Source organism: Harpia harpyja, chromosome 3, assembly GCF_026419915.1.
Source record: "Harpia harpyja isolate bHarHar1 chromosome 3, bHarHar1 primary haplotype, whole genome shotgun sequence".
NCBI lineage: Eukaryota > Metazoa > Chordata > Aves > Accipitriformes > Accipitridae > Harpia > Harpia harpyja.
In genome coordinates this window covers 42,940,501-42,960,717 of record NC_068942.1, presented here as the reverse complement: position 1 = coordinate 42,960,717, position 20,217 = coordinate 42,940,501, and the positions used below count along the sequence as shown (strand labels likewise).

The window sequence follows — 20,217 nt, the reverse complement described above, 5'->3', positions numbered from 1 at the left end:
GACACTGTGGTCTCGTTGGAAATGCTGCCTTAGCAAAGGACTGTGCCCTTGGCACACAGCCTCCTTGAGGGCATCTATCCCCAACGTGCACCACGGAGGATGGATTTCTGCTGGTCTCAGCCACGCCAAGCTCACCGTACCGAGGATCTGGCCGTTAAGCAACACAAAGATGTAAATATTTCCCCTGTCCGAACTGCACGTTGATTTATACCTATTACTTTCATTCATTTCCCCTCCCAGCTGTGACGTTAAAATGATATTTTTTCCTCTTGGTCAAAGGAAGCGAGAATAAGACTGTGAGTGGTGAGAGATGAGAGGCAGGAGGTGCACCGGATACTCACATGGAGCTACTGAGGCGAGGAGAGGAGCGTGCTCATGTTCTGACCTGATAGTCACTCGCTGACTACACTGTCAAGCCAGGGTTATCGTGTCCTCCCCCAAGATGGGGATACAACACTGTCCTTATGCTGACAGTCATCCCTCAGTCTCTGGAGTCATCCATATTTTGCCTCTTGATCAGGTTTTAAAATTATTTTTTGTTTTACAAGGTACCTCAGAAGCAACCCCCTGCCCTTCCCCAGCAGTCTCTTCACCGAGGGGCATCTGCGAAGAGCAGCCCGCAGTAACCGAGCTCCTCCGGGGTGCCCTGCGGGGAGGCAGAGCGGGCATGCTGAGGCCCAGGAGCTCTCTGTGCCTTGAGGCGGCTGCGTAGGATAAAGTGCCATTGCTGGATACCTCCTGCAAGTGACAGCAGCTTAATTACAAGCTGGAGGAGGCTGGCATGGTTTATGCCTTTGACAACAGTTTAGGACACCGTATTATCAGCCTTCTCCAGATCTTGCATGCTGTTTTATGAAGGGCAAAGAACCTGCGATCAATGCCGCTGTTCCCTCGGCGCGCACAGCCCCTGTGCCAATCCTGCTCTGCTTACAGGGCACCTGCGGAGAGGACACACGAGGACATCTCCCTCCTCCCTTGCCCTGTGCAAGAGGTGTCCACTGGAGATCTGCCTCCCAGAGAAAGGGAGAAGGCAATGCAGGATCTTCTCCTGACTCCTTGTGAATGTGGGACTGGGCTTTTGTGCTTCAGAAATTATGGGACTGACTCAGAGAGTGCATTTGCACTTTATAATTGAGCACAAATTCCAGCACAGCCATTGTGTATCTGCTCTTTTCCTGGACATAAATACCTGCTGCTTTCTTGTAAATACTCTAGAAATCCCACAGGAAGCCCTGCTTATGCATTGGCTTCAGGATGATTCCTTGTGGCAGAGAATTTGCCTTGGAGTTGAGGCTGCGGGGCTGGGCACCCCTCTTTGATGTTGCTCGATTTTCAGATACCAGCTATAGTGAATAGCTTTGAAATTTTTACCAAGACAAAACTTCCCTTTGCCTTGAAGAGGACATCCAGCCTTGGGCATGAATTCACAATCGCTTGCAGTAAAAAGAGCTTGTTCTTGTTAGTGTCAGGTTGGTCTGGTTGGTTGGTTTTCAGATTGAGCCAAATGGTTATTAAAATGGATGGTGCTCCTGTTCTGGCAAGCTGTCACTTCACAGTGCACCCGGTTCTCTCATGAGCGTGCTTTCCCAGCCCAGCTCCAGGGGCAGAAGATAAGCCAGGAGAAAATGTTCTCTCTAGCCAAGTGCTTGTCTGAAGTGTCCCAGCTACTCTGGAATGATTAGCATCTTTTCCCTTTATGCCTTTTCTGCGTTCGCATGTTCCCATCCCATCTGAAACTGAATGATAAAATATTTTCAAAGTAAAGAAAACCACATATGGCATCAGATTGTTGCACTGTGAGTGCCACCCTTTACTCTCTGTGTGCGTGCGATAAGTGGGGTTATCACTTATGGTTCAAATAACAAGGCAGGACTTCAGGCACACTTAACGTCTTGAAGATGGAAAAGGGCCAACCACGCACACCCCTCCGCCAACCCCAAATGCTATATTTTGGTTTATAAAACCAAATGTAATTGTAAGCACCACCAGTATAGGACTCCGCAGGTACTGGTGTAGTGTCGGAGCGTACCCCAGTCAGTTTTACGGACAGCCTGCTAGGGAGCCAGGAAAACCATATGAAGGAATATGATCAAGTGGCTTGCGTGAGTCAGGGCTGCGGCATTAGTCCCCGTGCATGCAGCAGTCCTGCAAACGCTGGAGCAGTGCTGCAAAGGGCAGGCAGTCACTTGGAGAGTTACTAGTAGGATCAGGCAGCACGTCCTGCCCAGGTGGGGTCCCAGCCCCCAGCACAGTGACGCAGCCTCCTGCTATCTCACAGGCTTCATGGTTGGGTTAAGCCATTATGTGGGGGGGAGAGAGCACAAGACGGGGCTGGCTTAGCAGCGGCAGAGCAAGAGACGAAACGCACATACCTGCAAACATGGCCCACTCACGTTGGAGGCATGGGTGCAGAGAGCATCCTCGCCTCGCACGCCTGCCTGGCAGGGCAGGAACGAGGACAGGCAAGGAGGATTTAGGCTGACCTTGCACACAGTGTGGATGTCATCTTTTCCCCAATTGGCCGTTTCCCTCTACTGCAGGTAGGGGACCAGGCTAAATTGGTTAGCGGCCTCATTTGATTACGATAAGCCCAGCGTTTGTGGGGTGGTTAGGTACTGCCTGCAGCTGGTAAGGAAGCAAGGGTCAAAAACAGCACGGGAGTCACGGGGCTGCTGGGTCCTCCACCTGCCCTCGCTGCCAACAGCATTTTGGTTTAGGAGAGACTCTATCTTCCTCCTTCCACCGCGGGGGAACATTTGCCTTAGTGGCAGGAGGCTGGCACCATTGAATCATTCGTGGTGGGAAATCAGACTCAGTTAAAGTTCAACTGGTTTATTCAGTAGTGTCCCATAAAGACAAGAGGGCGACACAGGATTTTCTAAGTTGTGCAGCTCTTGCAGATGCCCTGAACAAGCAGTGACCCAGATAAACCCTGTCCCCACCACACGGTCTGCAGAGCCGAGGCGGGTGTGCAAGAGTGGTGCAGGGCAGGGACAGCCAAGGTGAGCCCTGCCCTCCTTGTCATCCCTGGGCTCCTTTGCCATGGGGTAAGAAAGAGCTGGTTATTACAGGTGGCTGCAAAGGTCCCTTCTGTACCTCTTTGCCCTGTAGCCCTCAATGCTCCCTGGAGAGCACTATTGTACCCGTTCAGCCAGGTTGCAGGACCTGGGTACCCAGGGCAGAGGCCGCGGAGGATATCTTCTCCTTAGAAGGTAGAGTTCACCAAAACAAAAGGCTACTGGGGGCCATGCATCTTCTGAATTAATCACCTGAAAGAGCATATTTCTATCAACAATAAGTAAAACCAGCACCACCATCAAAATACCCCCCTTTTTTTTTTTTTTTTTTTTTTTTAGGGTAAGAAACAATGCATGTCACTCCTGCAAAAATACTTTGTGGCCTTTGGTTTCACAGATTGAGATGTGGATTATGCCCTTAGCCATGAAAGATATGATCACCTCAATGTTTATTAACTTATTTTAGTCCTTAAGTGTGGTCCAGTCAAGAAAATACCCTTGTGAAATTGGAGTATGGCTATGACAAGATGCATCTGTTCCCATGGCATCCATCTAAATGCTGGTCAGTTTACAAGTAAAAAAAAAAAAAAAAAAGATTTCTCTAAGTGCCATTGCTACAACTTCACCCTGGAAATGATATGAATATTAAGTTTGTTCTGTATTTTGCATCCCCTCTGGAGACCCGATCCTGCAGGCAGGAACGACCAGCGAATTGCAGCGGGGCTGTGGGAGGCAGATCCTGCTCTCGTCCTCCAGCTGCACTGCTCTGGAGGTTCCCTGTTTGTATGCCTAATGTCACACTTCTGCAGGGGTGGTTTGAATAAGAACTCATCACTTCTTAAAGTTACTGTTCTGGTCTTAGCCACAGTGTAAGGGTTTGGTATAAGGTATACCACACCTTCCCCTAAAATCATGCTAAATAGAGAGTCTTCTGCGAATTCAGCTAGATGTGGGGTTAGGCTCTACATCTGTGGTTTGGGAGTCTGCCCAGGCTTATCTACAAAGTCTTATCTAGACTTTTCTCTTTTACTCTTTTCTCCCCTTTTAATTTTTACCTAGTACAGGTTTTGGTTGGCTGTCCAAGATCTCAAGAAACAACCTCTACAGGATGTAACCACCAGAGTGGAAGAAATCTGGCAAGAGTTTCTAGCTCCTGGGGCCCAAAGTGCTATCAACCTGGATTCCCACAGCTATGAGAAAACAAGCCAAAATGTCAAAGACCCAGGGAGATATACATATGAAGATGCACAGGTTTGTTTCTGATTTTATAGAACTAATGCTAACAGAACTCTCAATTTTACTGTGATATTCCACAATCACGTTGTCACTGCTCACTTGTAAGAAAAAGCAGATGCACAGTTTGAAGTGACTTTAAGGATATCTATTCAAGCTGAGTAAATGATATTTTCTTTGAATCTATCAGTTGTAACAGGCTAATGCTCCTCTGGGAACGAATGTTCCAAAATTTACAAGTCTGCAAGGCACAGCGAGCTGGAGCCATGTCTCAGAGAAAGCAAAGATGAAAGAGTGCTATAAAGTTCAGTTTGGCGCTCTGTACTCCCTGTCACCAAAGTCTGGTGTATTTACAGAATGGCTGATATCATCAAAATCCTGGTTAATACACTTTTTTATCATTTATTTATTTATAGCTAATTATATCTCCCCCCCCCGCCCCCAGCCAAACCCCAAATGTAGCAGCTCCCTCCAACACAGCTAGAAACTTGTCCACCAGACAATACCTTAGAACAATGATAGGACAGTAGGCAATGCAGTGAGCTTAATCCTTCCCTCCTAAGGGCCCCAGATTTATCAGGGAAATTTTACAGATAAACTGTACACAGAAAATGCCTTTAGGAAAACAGATAATTTGAGAAAAACTGCTACAAGCAAGGATAAAGCTGCATAACCTTCTGAGAAAGTGAAAATATCATTTTATAAAAGCTAAAAAAGAAAAAGGAAGAAGGTGTCATTTGGCAAATATTACCACGGACACAATTAAAAGATATCCTCCTCATAATCATTTTTTATCAAAAGCATGTAGTAAAACCAACAGCAAATGAAAAGGATTCCTCTTCTTATATTTTCTTTAAATTGGCATTCAAAGGCAGTTCTTCAAAATACTCCACTAACAAAATATTTCCATCTCAGGGGGGATGTTGTGGACCACTTATACAAGGTTAAGCAATGAATTTTTCAAACCAGCATCAAATACTGTATTTTCCTGAATGCAATCTTGCTCCTTGGGGCCAGTATAGGAGGAATGTACGCAAAGTTTCAAGGCAATCCCCTGTGATATCAGGCAACTTAAATGTTCTTTTTAAAGCTGAGAAACACAGGAGGATGAAGACATTCTGGCTAAGATGTATTTTTTCTTTGCAGTTACAGTGAACAAGAACTTCTGCAAATTTGCATCACCTGAAAAAAATGATGATGGCAAAATGCAGGCTAAAGCAGATAGGTGGATAATGGGGGAATTGATTAAATTGATAAGTAGAAGTACTGAAAATAAGATGGATGTTTAGACAATGAGTATTTAATCAGAAGAAGACACGGAGGATTTAGGCTTGAACTGATCAGTTCACAATGTAATTGCCATTCAAAGGGGAGTTGATGAAATCAAGCTGGAGCTCTTGCAGTTAGACTGCAATTTTAGCTCCTTGAGTTAATTTTATTTCAGAGGATTTTTATGCTGATGGATGTCCTCAATTCATCTGCTTTGGTTCATGGACACAGAAGTATGAGACAAAGGTAGACCTTCAGGCCTAGCTGTGGTCCTCTTTGAGACTGAATCTGTGCCAGGAGAGGAGAGGGCAATGCGGAAGGTGAACCCAGTTACCTTCTTGTGCAGAGGACTTCTGGTAGCTCTCTAAAGGCCAAGCAAGCTGTTTCTGACTGCTTGACCAGAGAGCTAAGAAGGCTGTCTAACAAAAGCAGGGAGAAACAGGACACTGCTGAAGGGTGTAGTGCCACGGCGGAGCTGCAGCAATGTTGGCTTTTACTGGCTCATCCTGGAGAGGGGACATTTTCATTTGCACATCCACTTCATGGGAACCCAGTGCACTCTGAATCTCCCAGGTACTGTCCTGGCATCTCCCCCAGGTCAGCCCTGCCACCTCCGGGGCTCTGTTCTTCGCAAATCTGCAGCAGGTCATGGCCCAGCTGCCTTATCTCAGCACCCTGGCACCAGGAGCCCGTGAGAGCTCCCACACATCCCGCATTCCTAGGGACTCAACCGGTCAGAACACCCCACTGTGGGAGGGAAAATATGAGTGTTGTCCTGTCCTGTCCTGTGTAGCTTTAGCACAAAGAGGAAAACAACTGAAATGTCCTTGTGAATAAAGAACACAAAAAAAATTAGTTTACTAAACAGCACATTCTTTGAATGCCTGCAGCAATGAGACACTAAGACTAAGAGGAAAGAGAAGGGTTGGCTGAACTGAGAAAATGAAATTGCTGCTCCCGCAGTGGAAAAACAGGAGATGGTGATGTGGCAGTCTAGGCCTTATGCTGACCCGGGAGACCCGCAAAATGCCAATTCTGTATAAAAAGTGCTGGGAATGAACATACTGCTGTACTTGGCAAGGGGAAGGTGTAGCAGAGCACAGTATATATACTTCAGGCTAGTGAATGCATTATAACCATAAGTTGAAAGCAAAGCATCGTCTGTTATCAGGTGCTTAACAGTCTACGTGGATGTGCTTCTTTGCACAGCCTTGGCTCCCAGCCCCAAAGAGCTCTCCCAGATGCTGCACGACCATCTGGTAAGACAACTGTCCTAGAAGAAAACAGGGAGAAAAGGGGGCTCCTGACAAACATGCCTCTCACTTAAGACCTCTTCATCCCAAGGCCACTCACGCTCTAAAGGGAAATGGTTCCTCTATTTAAGAAAAGTGACACTGAAAATCTCAGCTCCAAACGTCCTCCAAACCTGAATTTGGGGTGCATTTATTATTTCAGGCAGACCTACCTCTAAGATGGATTCCCGTATTACAGAAGCAAGTGTTTTGCCACTTCCCCGTCTCAGCTGAAGATGTTTGCCCTGTTGTGTCCCTGGCTGCTGCTGCACTCTGCAGTCCTTGCGCTGCTCGGCTTGCACAGAGCCGCCTTCTCTTGCTGTGTCTCCTGCGTGTGCCCTTGCCCACCCCGTGCCCCGCTCGAGCTGTGCCAGCTCGCCTCGGCTCTGAGCAGAGCGTGCTGTGCTGGCTCAGCCTGTGCTCGCCTCCCCTAGCCACCCAGTTTGCTGGTGTCCCCCGTCCTCAAACAGCGCAGCCCCTGCTCCTTGCTCTGTCCCGATCGTCAGCTCTGCCAGCTGTCTTGATCTGCGGCACCTTTTGTCATTTTAGTGCTGGGCCCCTCCAGAGGCGAGCCTACCAATTTAGCTGATTATTTTCTGCTCTTAAACAACTGTCCGCTGAGTAAAATATTATGATTATCAAACCATTTTCACTGGGGAGTAAAGCAGCTTTTAATACAAGGGGCACCGTCGGGAAAGGTCAGTTCAATTAAACAGTGAACTACTTAGCAGGATGTAAGCTCCCACAGGAGTTATCAGCATCATTGAACAACCGATGTGGGGCCCTGCAATATGAAGCAGGCACAGCCAGCTCCGGAAAGTAAATAGGTTTGGGTCCATCTGAATGGCCTCTTTTGGCTAATGAAGCTCCTGACAGCCAAAGTAATTCATCTTTAACATGGGAACCCAGAGCTGTGTGACAATTATGGCTTAGCTGTACAACACGTTATTAGTTTTTAAACCCCGCCCCCATCACCACCACCTTCAGGCATCTCCTTGCCTCCTCTGAAATGTCTTTCTGCCTTCAGAAAGTCTTCAATCCCCTCCTCAGTCCCTTGGCCTTGGGAACTAGTATCACAAGAATGCATTGTGTCTCCTGATAGTAGTGTTTGCTTGTAGGGGCATTTACTGGTAGGCTTCAGAGCTAGGTATGCTAGAGTAAAGTAAGCCACATATTTGTCTTTGGAATTACTTTCCTGTTTGCTTTGTTTATTTTTCTTCTTTCATAAATAAAATAGAGTTTTAAATTGACATTCCTTTACCTGAACTAATCAGCAGCTGATGCTGTTCTTTCTCCCAAGCAGGGAGTGAAATTGCTTGCAAGTGCATCCCTTTCTACCTGAGAAGCCAGGACTCCAGGAGTCCACTTCTCACGGATGATGGGAGAACGTTTTTGCGGATGACTCAGTTCCACACCTGCCAAACCCACGTGCTGCAAGAACACTGTGGTCTTTAATTTTTCTAACTTTTTATCTCTTAGAGTGTTCACCCTCCTAATTAAAAAAAAAAAAAAAATCCCTGGGGAGATTAACCTGCTCAGCCCACAGCAGGTATGAATGTTGTGTGCCATCAGGATGGAGTTCACTGCCAAACAGGTATAAGATTTCAATATGTATTTGTAGCGTGGACTCCAAGAGCTTGAGCTCAATCGCTTAAAGGCAGTCCAAGGTGATATAGCATTAGATATCTTACAACCAAAATGTTGATGAGGCACGGAAGGCTCTTTATGTATCCAGCACATATTCTCTAGGCAGGCATCCAAGCAGGGCTAGTGGTCCCTATCTCAGCATAGACGCCTTTACTCAGAAGCTGTATGCTACTTGTTTCTGTAGGGCTGCATCCTGCTCTGTCACCGTCTCCTACGGGACACAGACTGCCCCAGTGCAACAGAATTTCCTTTCTGCTGGGTGAGGGATCCAGCGTGTTCCTCTCCATGGCACAACTCAGCTTTTTGGCAGGATTTTCTCCAGACAAAACAGAAAGAGGAAGCTGCAGAACGCCCTGCAAGTGTCAGGGTGTTGGCCAAAAAGTTAAGTAGTTACATCTCATAGCTATACCACAGCATGTATAGGAGAGAAAACCCCCATCTTCATTGCTGCAACTCCTAGATATTGTATTGTTTGGAAAAGAGACGCCAGTCTCCCAAATTCTACACAAGGTTGTCCCCTCCTCCCAGGCAAAACCTGTTCACTTGGGCTTTTTGCCAGTAGCCAGGATTTGGCCCATATTGAGAGAATCAGCCTCTTAGCCACGATCATTGTTCTCAAAACCTAAAGCTGCTCATATGGCGTTAGGCTCCCGGCAGCCCACTCTTGTCTCCCAGGATAGCCCTTGCTATATTTAGGACTAAATCCTCCTGCAGTACCAGGCTGACCCCTTAACTGCGCAGCGCTCGACAGACAACCCTTCGCCTCTGTAGTCCTCCACACTGTGTCTGCCACGGACCCCCCAGCAGCTCTGCCTTCCCATTTGTGTGTTTGAAGGTATGAAGCAAACCGGTTGTCTCATCAATTTACAGGGGAGCCAAAGCTAAATTTATGTGTTGCTTTTATCAATGCACTTTCCCACAAAAGATTTACATTCTGTTTCCAACTATGTATCTACAGGGCTAAACAAAGGATTTCTGTGTATTACTCAAAATGAGCTCTCATTGCTTACAGTTATCCCTCCTGCTAAAGCTCTTTCTTACGTTCCTGTGCCTTCAGCCCAGTGTAATTTCATTTGTGGCCTGAAAAGAGGTTTTATGCTTTTTAGTTTAGCAGGGAGGTTAGTCTATATTACAGTATAATTATTCATCTTTTTTTTTTTCCTTAGTAGCAAAACCAACTTGGTTGAATGTGAAGAAAATGCACCAGCTAAAACTGTGGGTGTAAATTGTTGTGTCACTTAAATAACTTGAGAGTGGCCAAAATGATATTGCTCAGATTTTCCAGAGCAATTCACACTCAGGCCAAGACCCTTATGTGCCATTTACCAACCTGAAACATTTCTTTTCTAAACTATAAATCAAGGAAAGCCTAGCACTCCTGGAGCAGCCAGAGCCCTCGTTTACCCCTCGCCCTGCTAGGTGGCAGAACTGCCAGGTACGGCTGAGGCTTCAGGAAGGGGCTCTCCCTGGTTAATGCAAGCAGACAGCTCCAACCCCGCAGTACAGCGGTGTTGGGAAGAGTAAAATCCTAAATTCAGGGACCAGAATAAGCAGATCCAGAGGTGTTCTTAGTGGGGATTTGGAGACATTAAGGGGAATCGGAATAAAACCCCTGTGTTTCCCTGCCTCCCCCCCCCCCCGCCCCGGCAACTGGTGTTTTCCCATCAGTTTTAGTCAGGGCAAGCGTGAAGGTCTTTTCCTCTGCAGCTTCTTCGCTGCTTGCCTCATCTCAGCTGTGCCTGCTACCAACTACTTCAGCTTCCAGAGTTGATGCAGCATTTTTTCCTGCTTTCTCTAAAGTGCATTTCAGCACCGTCAGTTAGACTGAATGGCAATTGATCTGAATTGCTCCTAGAAACTGTTGCATTCAGTAGTGGCACAAGTAACGGCTAAAGAGGGGTAGGTCTCCTTTCCTTTCTTTGGCTTTTTGGAGGATTCTGGTGGTGGTGTGGTAGGGGGTCCTGCCAGTCAGGCAGGGTTCCTGAGAATGAGCTAGGAAGAGTACAACAGATTGAATAGGATACGTCTCCAACGGCCCCTGGATAGCAGGTTTTGCTGACTGCAGTATGCGTGCATGCTGGCACGGGGGTTAACCTCATCTCCTCTGCCACAGATGTCCGTGCAGAGTAGAGGTGCCGACAGAAAGGCATTAGGCTGCTGCCAAGTCTAGTTGGAAGGTGCAGCAGCTGCGCACCATGTGCTCTGAAAAGCATCTCCTTGCTTTCTCCTTCCCACGTCCTCTTTGCGCTATAGAGACAGCTCTTCCAAAAGTGAACCCCGGGCAGGTCCTCAGCTGGCATCCATTATCACCCTTCCAGCAAAGGCCACAAGGCTTTCACTGAGGCGCTGCTCTCTCCTGTGCAAATCTGCAGTAAATTCCTCCCCGGTGCCCAGCATACAGGTAGAACAAACATTAACATTCATTGCGGTTTGCTGTTATTTATTTAGTTGTTTAATCTACTGCTTTACGTTGCTTGTGGGCTTTTCTTCTAATGGATTTGTCTGACATTCTGCAAATCTCCCTTGCAGTTGGCCAGAGGGGCGGCTGCTGGTGTTCGCATGCTTGCAATACAAAAGGGTCTCCAAATCGGCTCTAACTAGTTTAATACCAGGTGTTGGAGACAGGGTGAAGGGGTGCTCCAAAACAATCCAAAAGATGTTAGTGGGATAGCTACAGCAAGGAGGATTCTGACCAATTTACGAAGGGCAAAGTGGGCCCTTGGGGCTCAAGTGAATCTCAACAGCTGTCTAGCCTTAGTGTAAGCTCCCTGGAATGGGCTAAAAATGTGCTAAATGGGAAACCTGTCCTTGAAATGAGCAAAGAATTTGCAATTTCCCCCTATTCCCCCTCGTCATCTAAAGCTTACAGCTGTGTTCAGGCACAAGCAGGGAAAACTTTCTATCAGCAAGTTAAAATTTAAGGGCTTTCTGGAATCTAACTGGTGTTCAGAGGTCATGAGAACATTGTGCTTGGCCTTCACAACCCCCAAAAAGTCTCAATCAAGCCTGTCACAAAATGTTACAGTGAGTAAGATACAGGTGGGATTAGAAATGGATGTTTAACCACCAACACTCCTCTCATCTCATATACACGATTCAGAGGAAAGAACCAAGATTTTCTGCTAAAAAGAAATGTTCTTAACAGAGAACACAATTCCTGAGGTCTGCCAGGTGCTTTGTGCAAGTCAAGTGTTGTTGTTATTTTTTTATCATTCAGGTTTTTTCCCACATACTTCTTGGGTGTTCCCAAGGTCCTGCTTGGCTGCCACCCATGCCCTCCTCAGGGTCACGGCGCTCTGACTGCGAGAGACCTGAGATTACATTGCAGCACATTGATTTGAAGCAGGTGCAGCTTTGAGACAGTCTCTGCTATCTCAACCACCTCCCACATTCCCGTCTGGATTGCAAACTTTCTTTTTTCTTTTCTCCCCCTTTCCCCTCTTGTCAAGAAAATTTACAGAGCTTGTCCTTCATCTCATTCCAAAGATAGAGCCTGTGGAAGGAAAACAGCCGAGAGATGCTGAACCTTATCAGGGTTTATTTCCCTGCACTTAAGCTGTCAACTGTCAGGGGCGGGATTTCCTCTTGGTTTCATGTAACTGTAGAAAAGAATTTTTTTGTGAGTTACCTGGCTGGTTCCTTTGTTATCTAATTCACAGAAGTGACAACATTTCTCCCTTTAAAATTTACTGTTTGTTCTCCTTTATATCATGCAATGGCAATGACAAGTGGAATGCTTATGCTGTCTGAAGTGTAACTCTCATGATGGAAGCCTAGGTACAGAGAAGATGCTCAGTGGAGCTGGATAGCCCTCAGGACTGCTGCGTAGTTCTTGCCACCATGAAGTAGATGTGATTCAGGTGCACGAAACACAAAAGGGGGTCTGCCTTTTTCTCAAGAAGAGATGCACGCAGACCCCATTGCCTCTCTTGCCTTGGTTCAGGATCTGGGGAACAACAGTTCTGGGGATGTTTGACAGCAAACCCGCTCTGCTTGCAGGACTCTTGTAAGGGAATTGTTTGCTTCCTGGATATGAAATCCACTGTAATTACAAAAGCAGGTTATTGTGTCACCCTCCGTGTTAGACCGACGTTTCCAAATGTGCATCCATCCTCGCAGGGTAGCATCAGTACAGCCAGCACTCATCAACAGCATGCTGTGTGAGGGACTAAGTGACTGGTCAGCTCAAAAAGCCAGCTCGCCAGGGCTTGCTCGCACATGTCAAGTCAGTCCCTGTCTCCAACTCGCAGCTGCCACCACAGTGGCCTGAGATGGCGGCTTGGTGCTCAGCAGTAGCTAGCAAGGCTGCAGGGGAGGACAGTGGGATGCATGATGCCCGCCAACTCCTGGCCAAAGGTTGAAAGACTTTTTTTTTTTTTTCTGCTTTCTATCTGGCTTTAGAAGCAGGGTGCTACCTTGTTTAAGGGTTTAATAGATCACTTGGGCAATTTTGTTAGACAGTTGTTTTAATTTTTTGTTTTTGCAATGTGAATCCCTAAAGGATTGCTGTCTTAAGGATAAAGCAGGGAGCTGGAAGTCTGAGCCCTACCTGCGAAGTGGTACCCAGCAATGGCTGGGAGATGCTCCACTGCCTAGATGAAATGTTTCTCCTGCTGTTGTGCAGATGTGGCACAGGAACTTCCCATGACACTTGCAAAGAAATGTCACAATGATAATTCTGGCCAGACTGCTCGTGGTGCAAGAGGCTGTAATGTCCAGAGCTGCAGCTGTGTTGTTAAAAATTACACAAGTAGTGCAATTGCTTTGTGTATTCAGGGAGCCAGTAAAAATGAGCTCATTACCCTATAATAAACAACTTTACAAAATGCAGAGTTCTCTCAGCATAAGGATGGGAAGGCTCAAGTTTCTTGCCAACGGTGTCAGGTATGTCAGGGAGCATATGTGTGTATAAAGTGCATCACTAGAGATGCTGGCTGTAGTTGGAGATTTCAGTCTGGTGAGGTTGTGCTCCCTCTCCACCATGTGATAAAGAGGAGGAACAAAAGCACCTGCTCAGTAAAATAAGAAGTGGGAGACCAGGGATTTGCAATGATCCAAAGTGAGTTAAAAATCCGTGATAGAAAGGGACAAGCCAATTCATGCAAGTTGCACAAAGCGGCTAAATCTGTGCACATGCCTCTGTTGATATGCCTGTTGCTCAGGCTTCCGCAGAAGAATACGTTAGTTGCTAGACCTCCAGTAGCTTTCAATGTATTTAAGAAATGAGGAGTTGCTAAACGCTAGCTGTAAATTCTCCCTCGAAAGTCACAGATTCTAGAAAGTATAGCAGAAAATAGCTTGGTGGCAAAGAACAGAGTAGGCTAAAGATGAAAAAAAAAGTCTTAGCCACTGGCATTTCCTGTCCTGCAGCTAGATTTGTTGTGTAACTGGGCTGAAAACACACTGCAGCCACAATTTTAGCAGGAACCTTCATGGTGCAGTCTCAGCGGGGATTTTGGCTGCAGCAATGTAAGCTGTCCTGTACTGTTGCAAATTGGAAGGCAGTCTTTGCTGACCTGAGCAACTGGCTCAGACTTCCAGTAGGTGCTTCAGAAATGCAGTGCTGTAAAATAAATCATCAATGTATCATTCGTGCCTCCAGTACAGAGCTTCTTCAAAGCAAGCCCTTTGAATTCTTGCAATTAAGCAGTAAAGTTTGCTTTTGAACCTCTGCATGTCCCTCCCTTCCCCTATGCCCAGCCTTCTTTCTTCATTAGCATTCAAAGCCTAGGAATAGTTATTCCCTGTTTGATTATATCTTTGGTGAACAGCTGAAAGGTAGCGGTGTTGCTGCTCAGTGATTCAAAGATGTGAAAAGCAGGGAAAATGCTTCATACCAATTAGCTAACTGCAGTGGCAGTTGGGCTGTGGGTGTGCAATAGTCCTGTTTTTCAGGGAAGGGCTTCAGTTAAGAAGTCGGCTTGTGGTTTATTTCATCTCAGGATCGAAGTAATTTTTCCCCCTTCCCACAGCCAGATATTGAATTTATACTGTTTTAAGGTCAGATACATGAAGTCATCTTGACATGAGCAAGAATGATAGTTGTCACTGGCATGCTGGTGGGTTGTACGGCCAGCCTGGTGTGTTCTCCTTTGCCTGCAAACACCTCGTGTGATCTGTCTGCACAGCAATGAACACTGAATGTTATTTTCCAAAAACGTTGTTACTGTTTTTCAGAGCAGACCCAGTTGTCTGACCACAGGTAAAGAAACCATTTGGAGTCCAAAGACAGTAAAAAAAAAAAAATTAATCACGTGTCTATCAAAATGTTAATCAAAATACCCATCACGTACCACCCTACCTCAGCCCCACAGCACCTTCCTGCCCGCTTCAGCACCCCCTCCCACCAGCATCCTGCATGTACTGGGTGCTGCAAGGGAGGACCACTAAGAGGAGGGAGGTTCTGGAGACCCCTCAGGCCCTTTACTGTTGATGGGCTACAAAGTGGCTGCCCCACTTACTCATCAGTCTCCTTATGGTCCTGGAAGAGGAAGGAAAAAGACTTCTAGGTATGTAGTTAGGTGGGTTTTTTTCCCAGGTAATTATGAAGAACTCATTAGGAGGTGAACTCAGTCAATGAGGTGAACTCATTACAGGTGGACTGGTTGCAATATGGTTGGGTTCAAATCAACTGAATCCTGAGTTTCTGCTAGTTGAAGTATTTGAGAGACAGCTGATGTTGAAAATCCTTGTTCACACCAGAGAAACGGAAACCTTTTGACGACCATATCCATGATGTGCATTATTTTCCCTCTTCTTGTCTTAGCAAGTACTTGGCTCATTCTGTCCTGAATAGATAGAACAAATGTCCCACAGCTGGATGTGAAATCTCGTGGCAGTGCTGTAGGTGAGAAGTATGAAGCTGTACTCTCCCTTGTGTTTTTCTGCAGCAAGGAAGGGTGACAGTTGCTAAATGGCTTTATATGAGCATTTCTATTGCAAAATCTTGTGCTATCCTTCAGATAGATAGTGCTACACAAATGAGGATCTGTCAGGTCTGAAAGCAAGTATGGAAATTAACCACTAAAAATTGTTCCACACCAGGTTGTAGCTCAAAGGATATGTTTATGCTGTGTCATAGGAAAACCAGTGGCAGTTATGCCCCTCTTGGGACTACACCGAATAGTGCGAGAAAGCTGAACTAAGCAGTTCTCCTGTGTATAGACAGGTCATCACTAATTACCCATGATGGTGAAGATAAGGGAATTCTGCTTGGCTTGTGAACACTGTGAAATAAGCCATGCGACTTCAGTCTGGTTTGGCTCTTCTAAAATTTCATGTACGATGGCTTTAGGGCAGGAGAGAATATTTCACGTTGTATAAATCAGTATAGGTAAAATTGCTAATTAACTCTATAAAAGTGCTTCCTGGGGCAAAGTCTAAGAGAAATGTCCAGGGTGCTTGTTTTTCTCTTGAGTTCCTTTAGTATGTTCTCAGTCTTTATTTGGTCAAAGTATTTTGATTTGATTTTCTTGGCATTTGGGATAATATCTATTACAAATCCAGGGATAATTAGGAGAAGAAGAGCTGACTGTGTTAAGGGTTTCTCAGCAGGAAAGTAAAACTAAGCGAGGAAATTGGAAAAGGATAGGCTTTAAGTTCTGCTGCAATAAACCACTGCTTTGTAAGTTTGAAGATGCATGTAGTAAGTGTTCTCAGAGCAAACTGGTAACAGTAGTTTGACTTGCTAGGAGAAAAAAGACCCTATGGGAGGGACTCATCTGACATAACTTTATACATATGACGTAGCCATCCACATCTGAGCTAGTTGTATAACCTCCTTGCATAGTCACCAGAGATACAGGCTTTTTCAGGATGTTAACAGGTTGGCTTGCTTTAATTATGTGTCTTAAGTGGAGATGAAATGTGTCCAAGTATTAGTTCCCCTCTGTGAACAGGAGGGGAGTGCTGGGTGATAGTTCAAGTATCTATGAGTAGTAAAATGAAACCTAATCTATGGGACAATTTCTGGTGTTTATTTCTTCCTTCTTGAGACATCCCAGTAGTTTCAGCTTGGCTAGACACCTGCTTATAATCTGGGGACTTCTGAGAGTTGCAGTCTTTGCAGAATAACGCTGATTACTGAATAATGTGTGACAGCCTTTGGGGTGAGGGCCATCTCTTTGTTTTGTGTTCGTACAGCCCCAGGCACAGCAGGGTCCTGCCCCAGGATGGACCTGCTGTGCACTACCACAACACAGATAATCAATAATAGCAGACTTAATTAGAACTTTGATCAGTCTTTCTTCCTTCTAATTCGCTGTGTTTTAAATCCCTGTGATGTCTAAATGAGGTTTGATAACAATTCTCTGTCTCTCATTTCCTCCTGTCCCACAGGAGCACATTTACAAGCTGATGAAGAGTGACAGCTATGCGCGCTTCCTCCGTTCGAATGCTTACCAGGACTTATTGCTGGCGAAGAAGAAGGTATCTGTTGGAAAGGACGTGCTTGCATCTCTTAGCACCTCTTGATTCTTGCCTGCTGCTTGCTGCTAGTGTGAAAATGAAAATATTGTTTCCTTTTTTTTCCTTTATTTAAGAAAGGAATGAGCACTTTTGTTTTCTTCACTGGGGGCACAGGGTACGGCATCTGTATGCACAGCCTCAGCATGAGTTTTGGGGAACGTGTGGTGACCCAAGGGAAAAATAATACGGAAAAGTGTTTGTCTTGCACAGCTGTCTTCCAAACTCGGTGCAGGCAATTAAAATTGTGTCTGTCTCCTCTTCCTCATGACAAAGATGGTGTCTGGTACGAAGAGCAGAACCCATCAATCTGTTCATTACTGGTGCAAATTTCACCCATTCTGGTTTTCACCTCCCTTGCCTCACCATGGGATCTTCCCTTTGGATGCCTTACCTATAGACACCCCTGCAGTGATTCCCATGCTCCTTTTCTCCCTTTCCCTTGCTTTTGGCTCCCCAGAGATGTTTCCTTTTCCTTGGAGACGAGAAATTGCAACCCATGCGGTAATCAAGAATACCAGCCACATTGTCTCACAGGACAAATGGGTTTGAGCTCTTAGCCTTTTTGGTGTCTGCATGTGCTCTGCCAGCACCATGTTTCTGCCAGGAACCCCCAGTTCAGGGTCGTAAAGCAGTGGTTACATAGAGTTGTGGCAGCTCCTGTCCAAGTGTCCCTTCTTTCTGAGGGAGCTGGGAGGTAAGCTACTGCTCTCTGCATTTGTGGCTGTGTTCAAATGCTTCCTGCACCTCCTGACTTATTCCCGTAAGTCTACATGTCTGTCTGTGTGCATGTGCATGCATATACATGTGTACGCATCCCACTTACATGTGGCTTCCAGGACCGTACATAAACTGACTCCTGCAGCCTGAGCGTCTGGTTTCCCATCACCATCTTCCCTGCTGTTTTTCTGCTGCATTCTCTGTGTGCTGCCAAATTACATTGCATCGGCACAATACAATGAAATCCCAGTGGTATTTTTGTCCTGATTGTCATTGTGTGCCCTAAAAGCATGCATATGGTGAAAAAAGGAGACAAACCCCTCTGTCTGCTGTGCCTGGGACTACTGGCAGGTGGATTAGGGGAAGGTAATGGAGGGCAGCCGTTGGCCTTATGTTTCAAAATGTCTGGTTTGAGACAGCATAAACCAGTGCTGTTTACATTTGGAAAGGTTAGACCTGACTTAGAGTTCAGAGGCTGTGGGGAAAGAAGGAGGTGCAAGGCAAAGTCTTCTGATGGTATAAAGCATAAAAACCTTTGCCATCTTCCTACCCCCATCACCTTATGGTTCTCTCTGCCCCCAAGTCTCCATTGAACACGTGAGGGTGCATGTGCTTGAAAGCAGAAGAGTTTTCTCCACCCAGCTGAGCCCGTTCAAACCGGAGGTGGGTTTTTTTCTTTTTTTTTGCAATTCTTGTTTGCTGTCAGATCAAGCCCTGGATGTGTCAGCATGACATCCTCATCCCCCTGCAAACTGCCGAGGAGCAGGTTTTGGTGTCATGTTAACACAGCCATGAAAGTAAGAATCAAGTTTCTTTTAGAAAGAGCTGCGGGTGCACGAGTAAACATAGCAAGGCACAAAATGGCAGGGGTAGATCTGTGCAGATGCATTGTTCACCAGCTTCACACGATGCGGGAGGGGAGTTGATGTTGCTCCAGAATCTGTAAAGCTCTTTGCAATCGCGTTGCATTGTGTTGGGCAAGTGAACGTTTCTGAAACAGTGTAGGTACAGAGATGCTGACAGAAAGAACAGCAAGTTTCTGTACGGTAAGATCTTTAGTACCTTTGGTGCAGCTTTGAGAGGCATCCCTTTAAAATTCCTCTAAATAGCTGGAAAGCAGAGGGAAGGAAAAGAGAAACCCAGTGGCATATCAGAGCCTGCATGGATGGAGGATTTGGTTTAGAGCCTGCATACAAAGTCCTGGATTCACTGATGTGAGTAGAAATTCACTACAGTTGTTGAAGACTTGATAAGTATGTTTCTCTGGGGCATGAGTATATCTTGCCCCAAAGACATTAGCCTAACGTTGCCTGTATACTACGCTGATACAACATAGCCTTACTTTTATTACCAAAAATAAGTTCTTCCAGAAGCATAGCATGATAGACTTGGGCTAAAAGAGTTGCTTGCACAAAGAAGATGAACTTCTCTATGGCTTGAGATTCACATGTGAATATTTTGTGGATAAGTTTATGTCATTTGTGATCATTTGCCCTCCAGCACTGGGTTGCGGCAAGCTGAGAGGGCAGGAAAAAGGGAAGGATTGACTGTGGCTAGAGCACAGGACTGGGAGCCACAAAATCCATGCGCTTCCCTTGGTTCCTCCACTTACTTTCTTATGTGACCTTGGGGAAAAGAAGTTTCAACTTTGCCTGCCTCATATCCTCTTCTCTGTCGAATGGGAATAATAATAGCCACCTGCTCAGTGGGGAGGTGGCAAGGTTTGCTTAGTGCCTCAAAACATGCTTGACATTTTTGAGATTTGTAAGGTACTGTAAGTTGGAAGAGTTACTTTTCTTCCACACTGTACAATAATCACAGATGTGGGAGCTTCCCCTTGCTGCTCTGGGAGTGCAGTAATGGAGGGGAGGGAGGGAAGAGAAATTATGGGTCGGGACTGAGATACAATGACAGAATTATGAGGGGGACCAGGGAGGATAAAAGGAACATATTGTTCACACCACTAACTGATGCAAGACAGTGGATGTAGGCTGCGTACAGACCAGGCATACATACTTTCTTAATCCATTTTAGATTTTTTTTAGTCCGTTCTTCCCAGTGTCATTATTACAAATAACCACAGTATTATTGGCCTCGATCCTGCAGATTCATGGTGCTCAGCGGGGAACATGAGGTTGGCCTCCAGCAAGGGTGTGATTGGAAGCAGTGAGCTGCAGAGGGGGAAAGCTGGGTGTAGCTCCCTGCCTCGCACAGAAGTCCTCCTCCCCTGCTAGCCTGGAGAAGAGGAGGGACGAGGGCAGAGCCCTGTCCTCGGGAGGAACGGCTGTACACCCAGCCCGATTTGAGCTCTGTACCTCCACGCCTGGCTTTCCCCCTGCAGCAGGTAGAAGTCACGGGGCTGCTGAAAGTGGCCAGCTCAGTGGTGAAGGGCTGGATGGTGCCGAGATCCCCGACCGACTCATCGCATTTTATTTGTGTATCTACGCAACACGCCCCGCTTGTGCTGCGCGGTCAAGCGTCGACCTGCTCCCGTTTCTGCTGATACGCATGTTACTGCAGGCTACTTCACAGCAGGCAATCGCCGCCGCACCCGCCCCCCAGCCCTCCTCCACAGC

At 46.3% G+C, this 20,217-nt stretch overlaps 1 protein-coding gene across 2 annotated transcripts in view; it reads left to right on the top strand.

Moving 5' to 3' along the window:
- The window catches only part of RGS6 (regulator of G protein signaling 6), a 293,004-nt gene that overhangs the window by 248,140 nt on the left and 24,647 nt on the right, over positions 1-20,217 (top strand). For both annotated transcript variants that reach the window (XM_052782295.1, XM_052782294.1), the window contains exons 15-16: positions 4,082-4,268; positions 16,796-16,885. In XM_052782295.1, the coding sequence (XP_052638255.1) occupies positions 4,082-4,268; positions 16,796-16,885 (277 nt within the window). The remainder of the gene's footprint in view (positions 1-4,081; positions 4,269-16,795; positions 16,886-20,217) is intronic.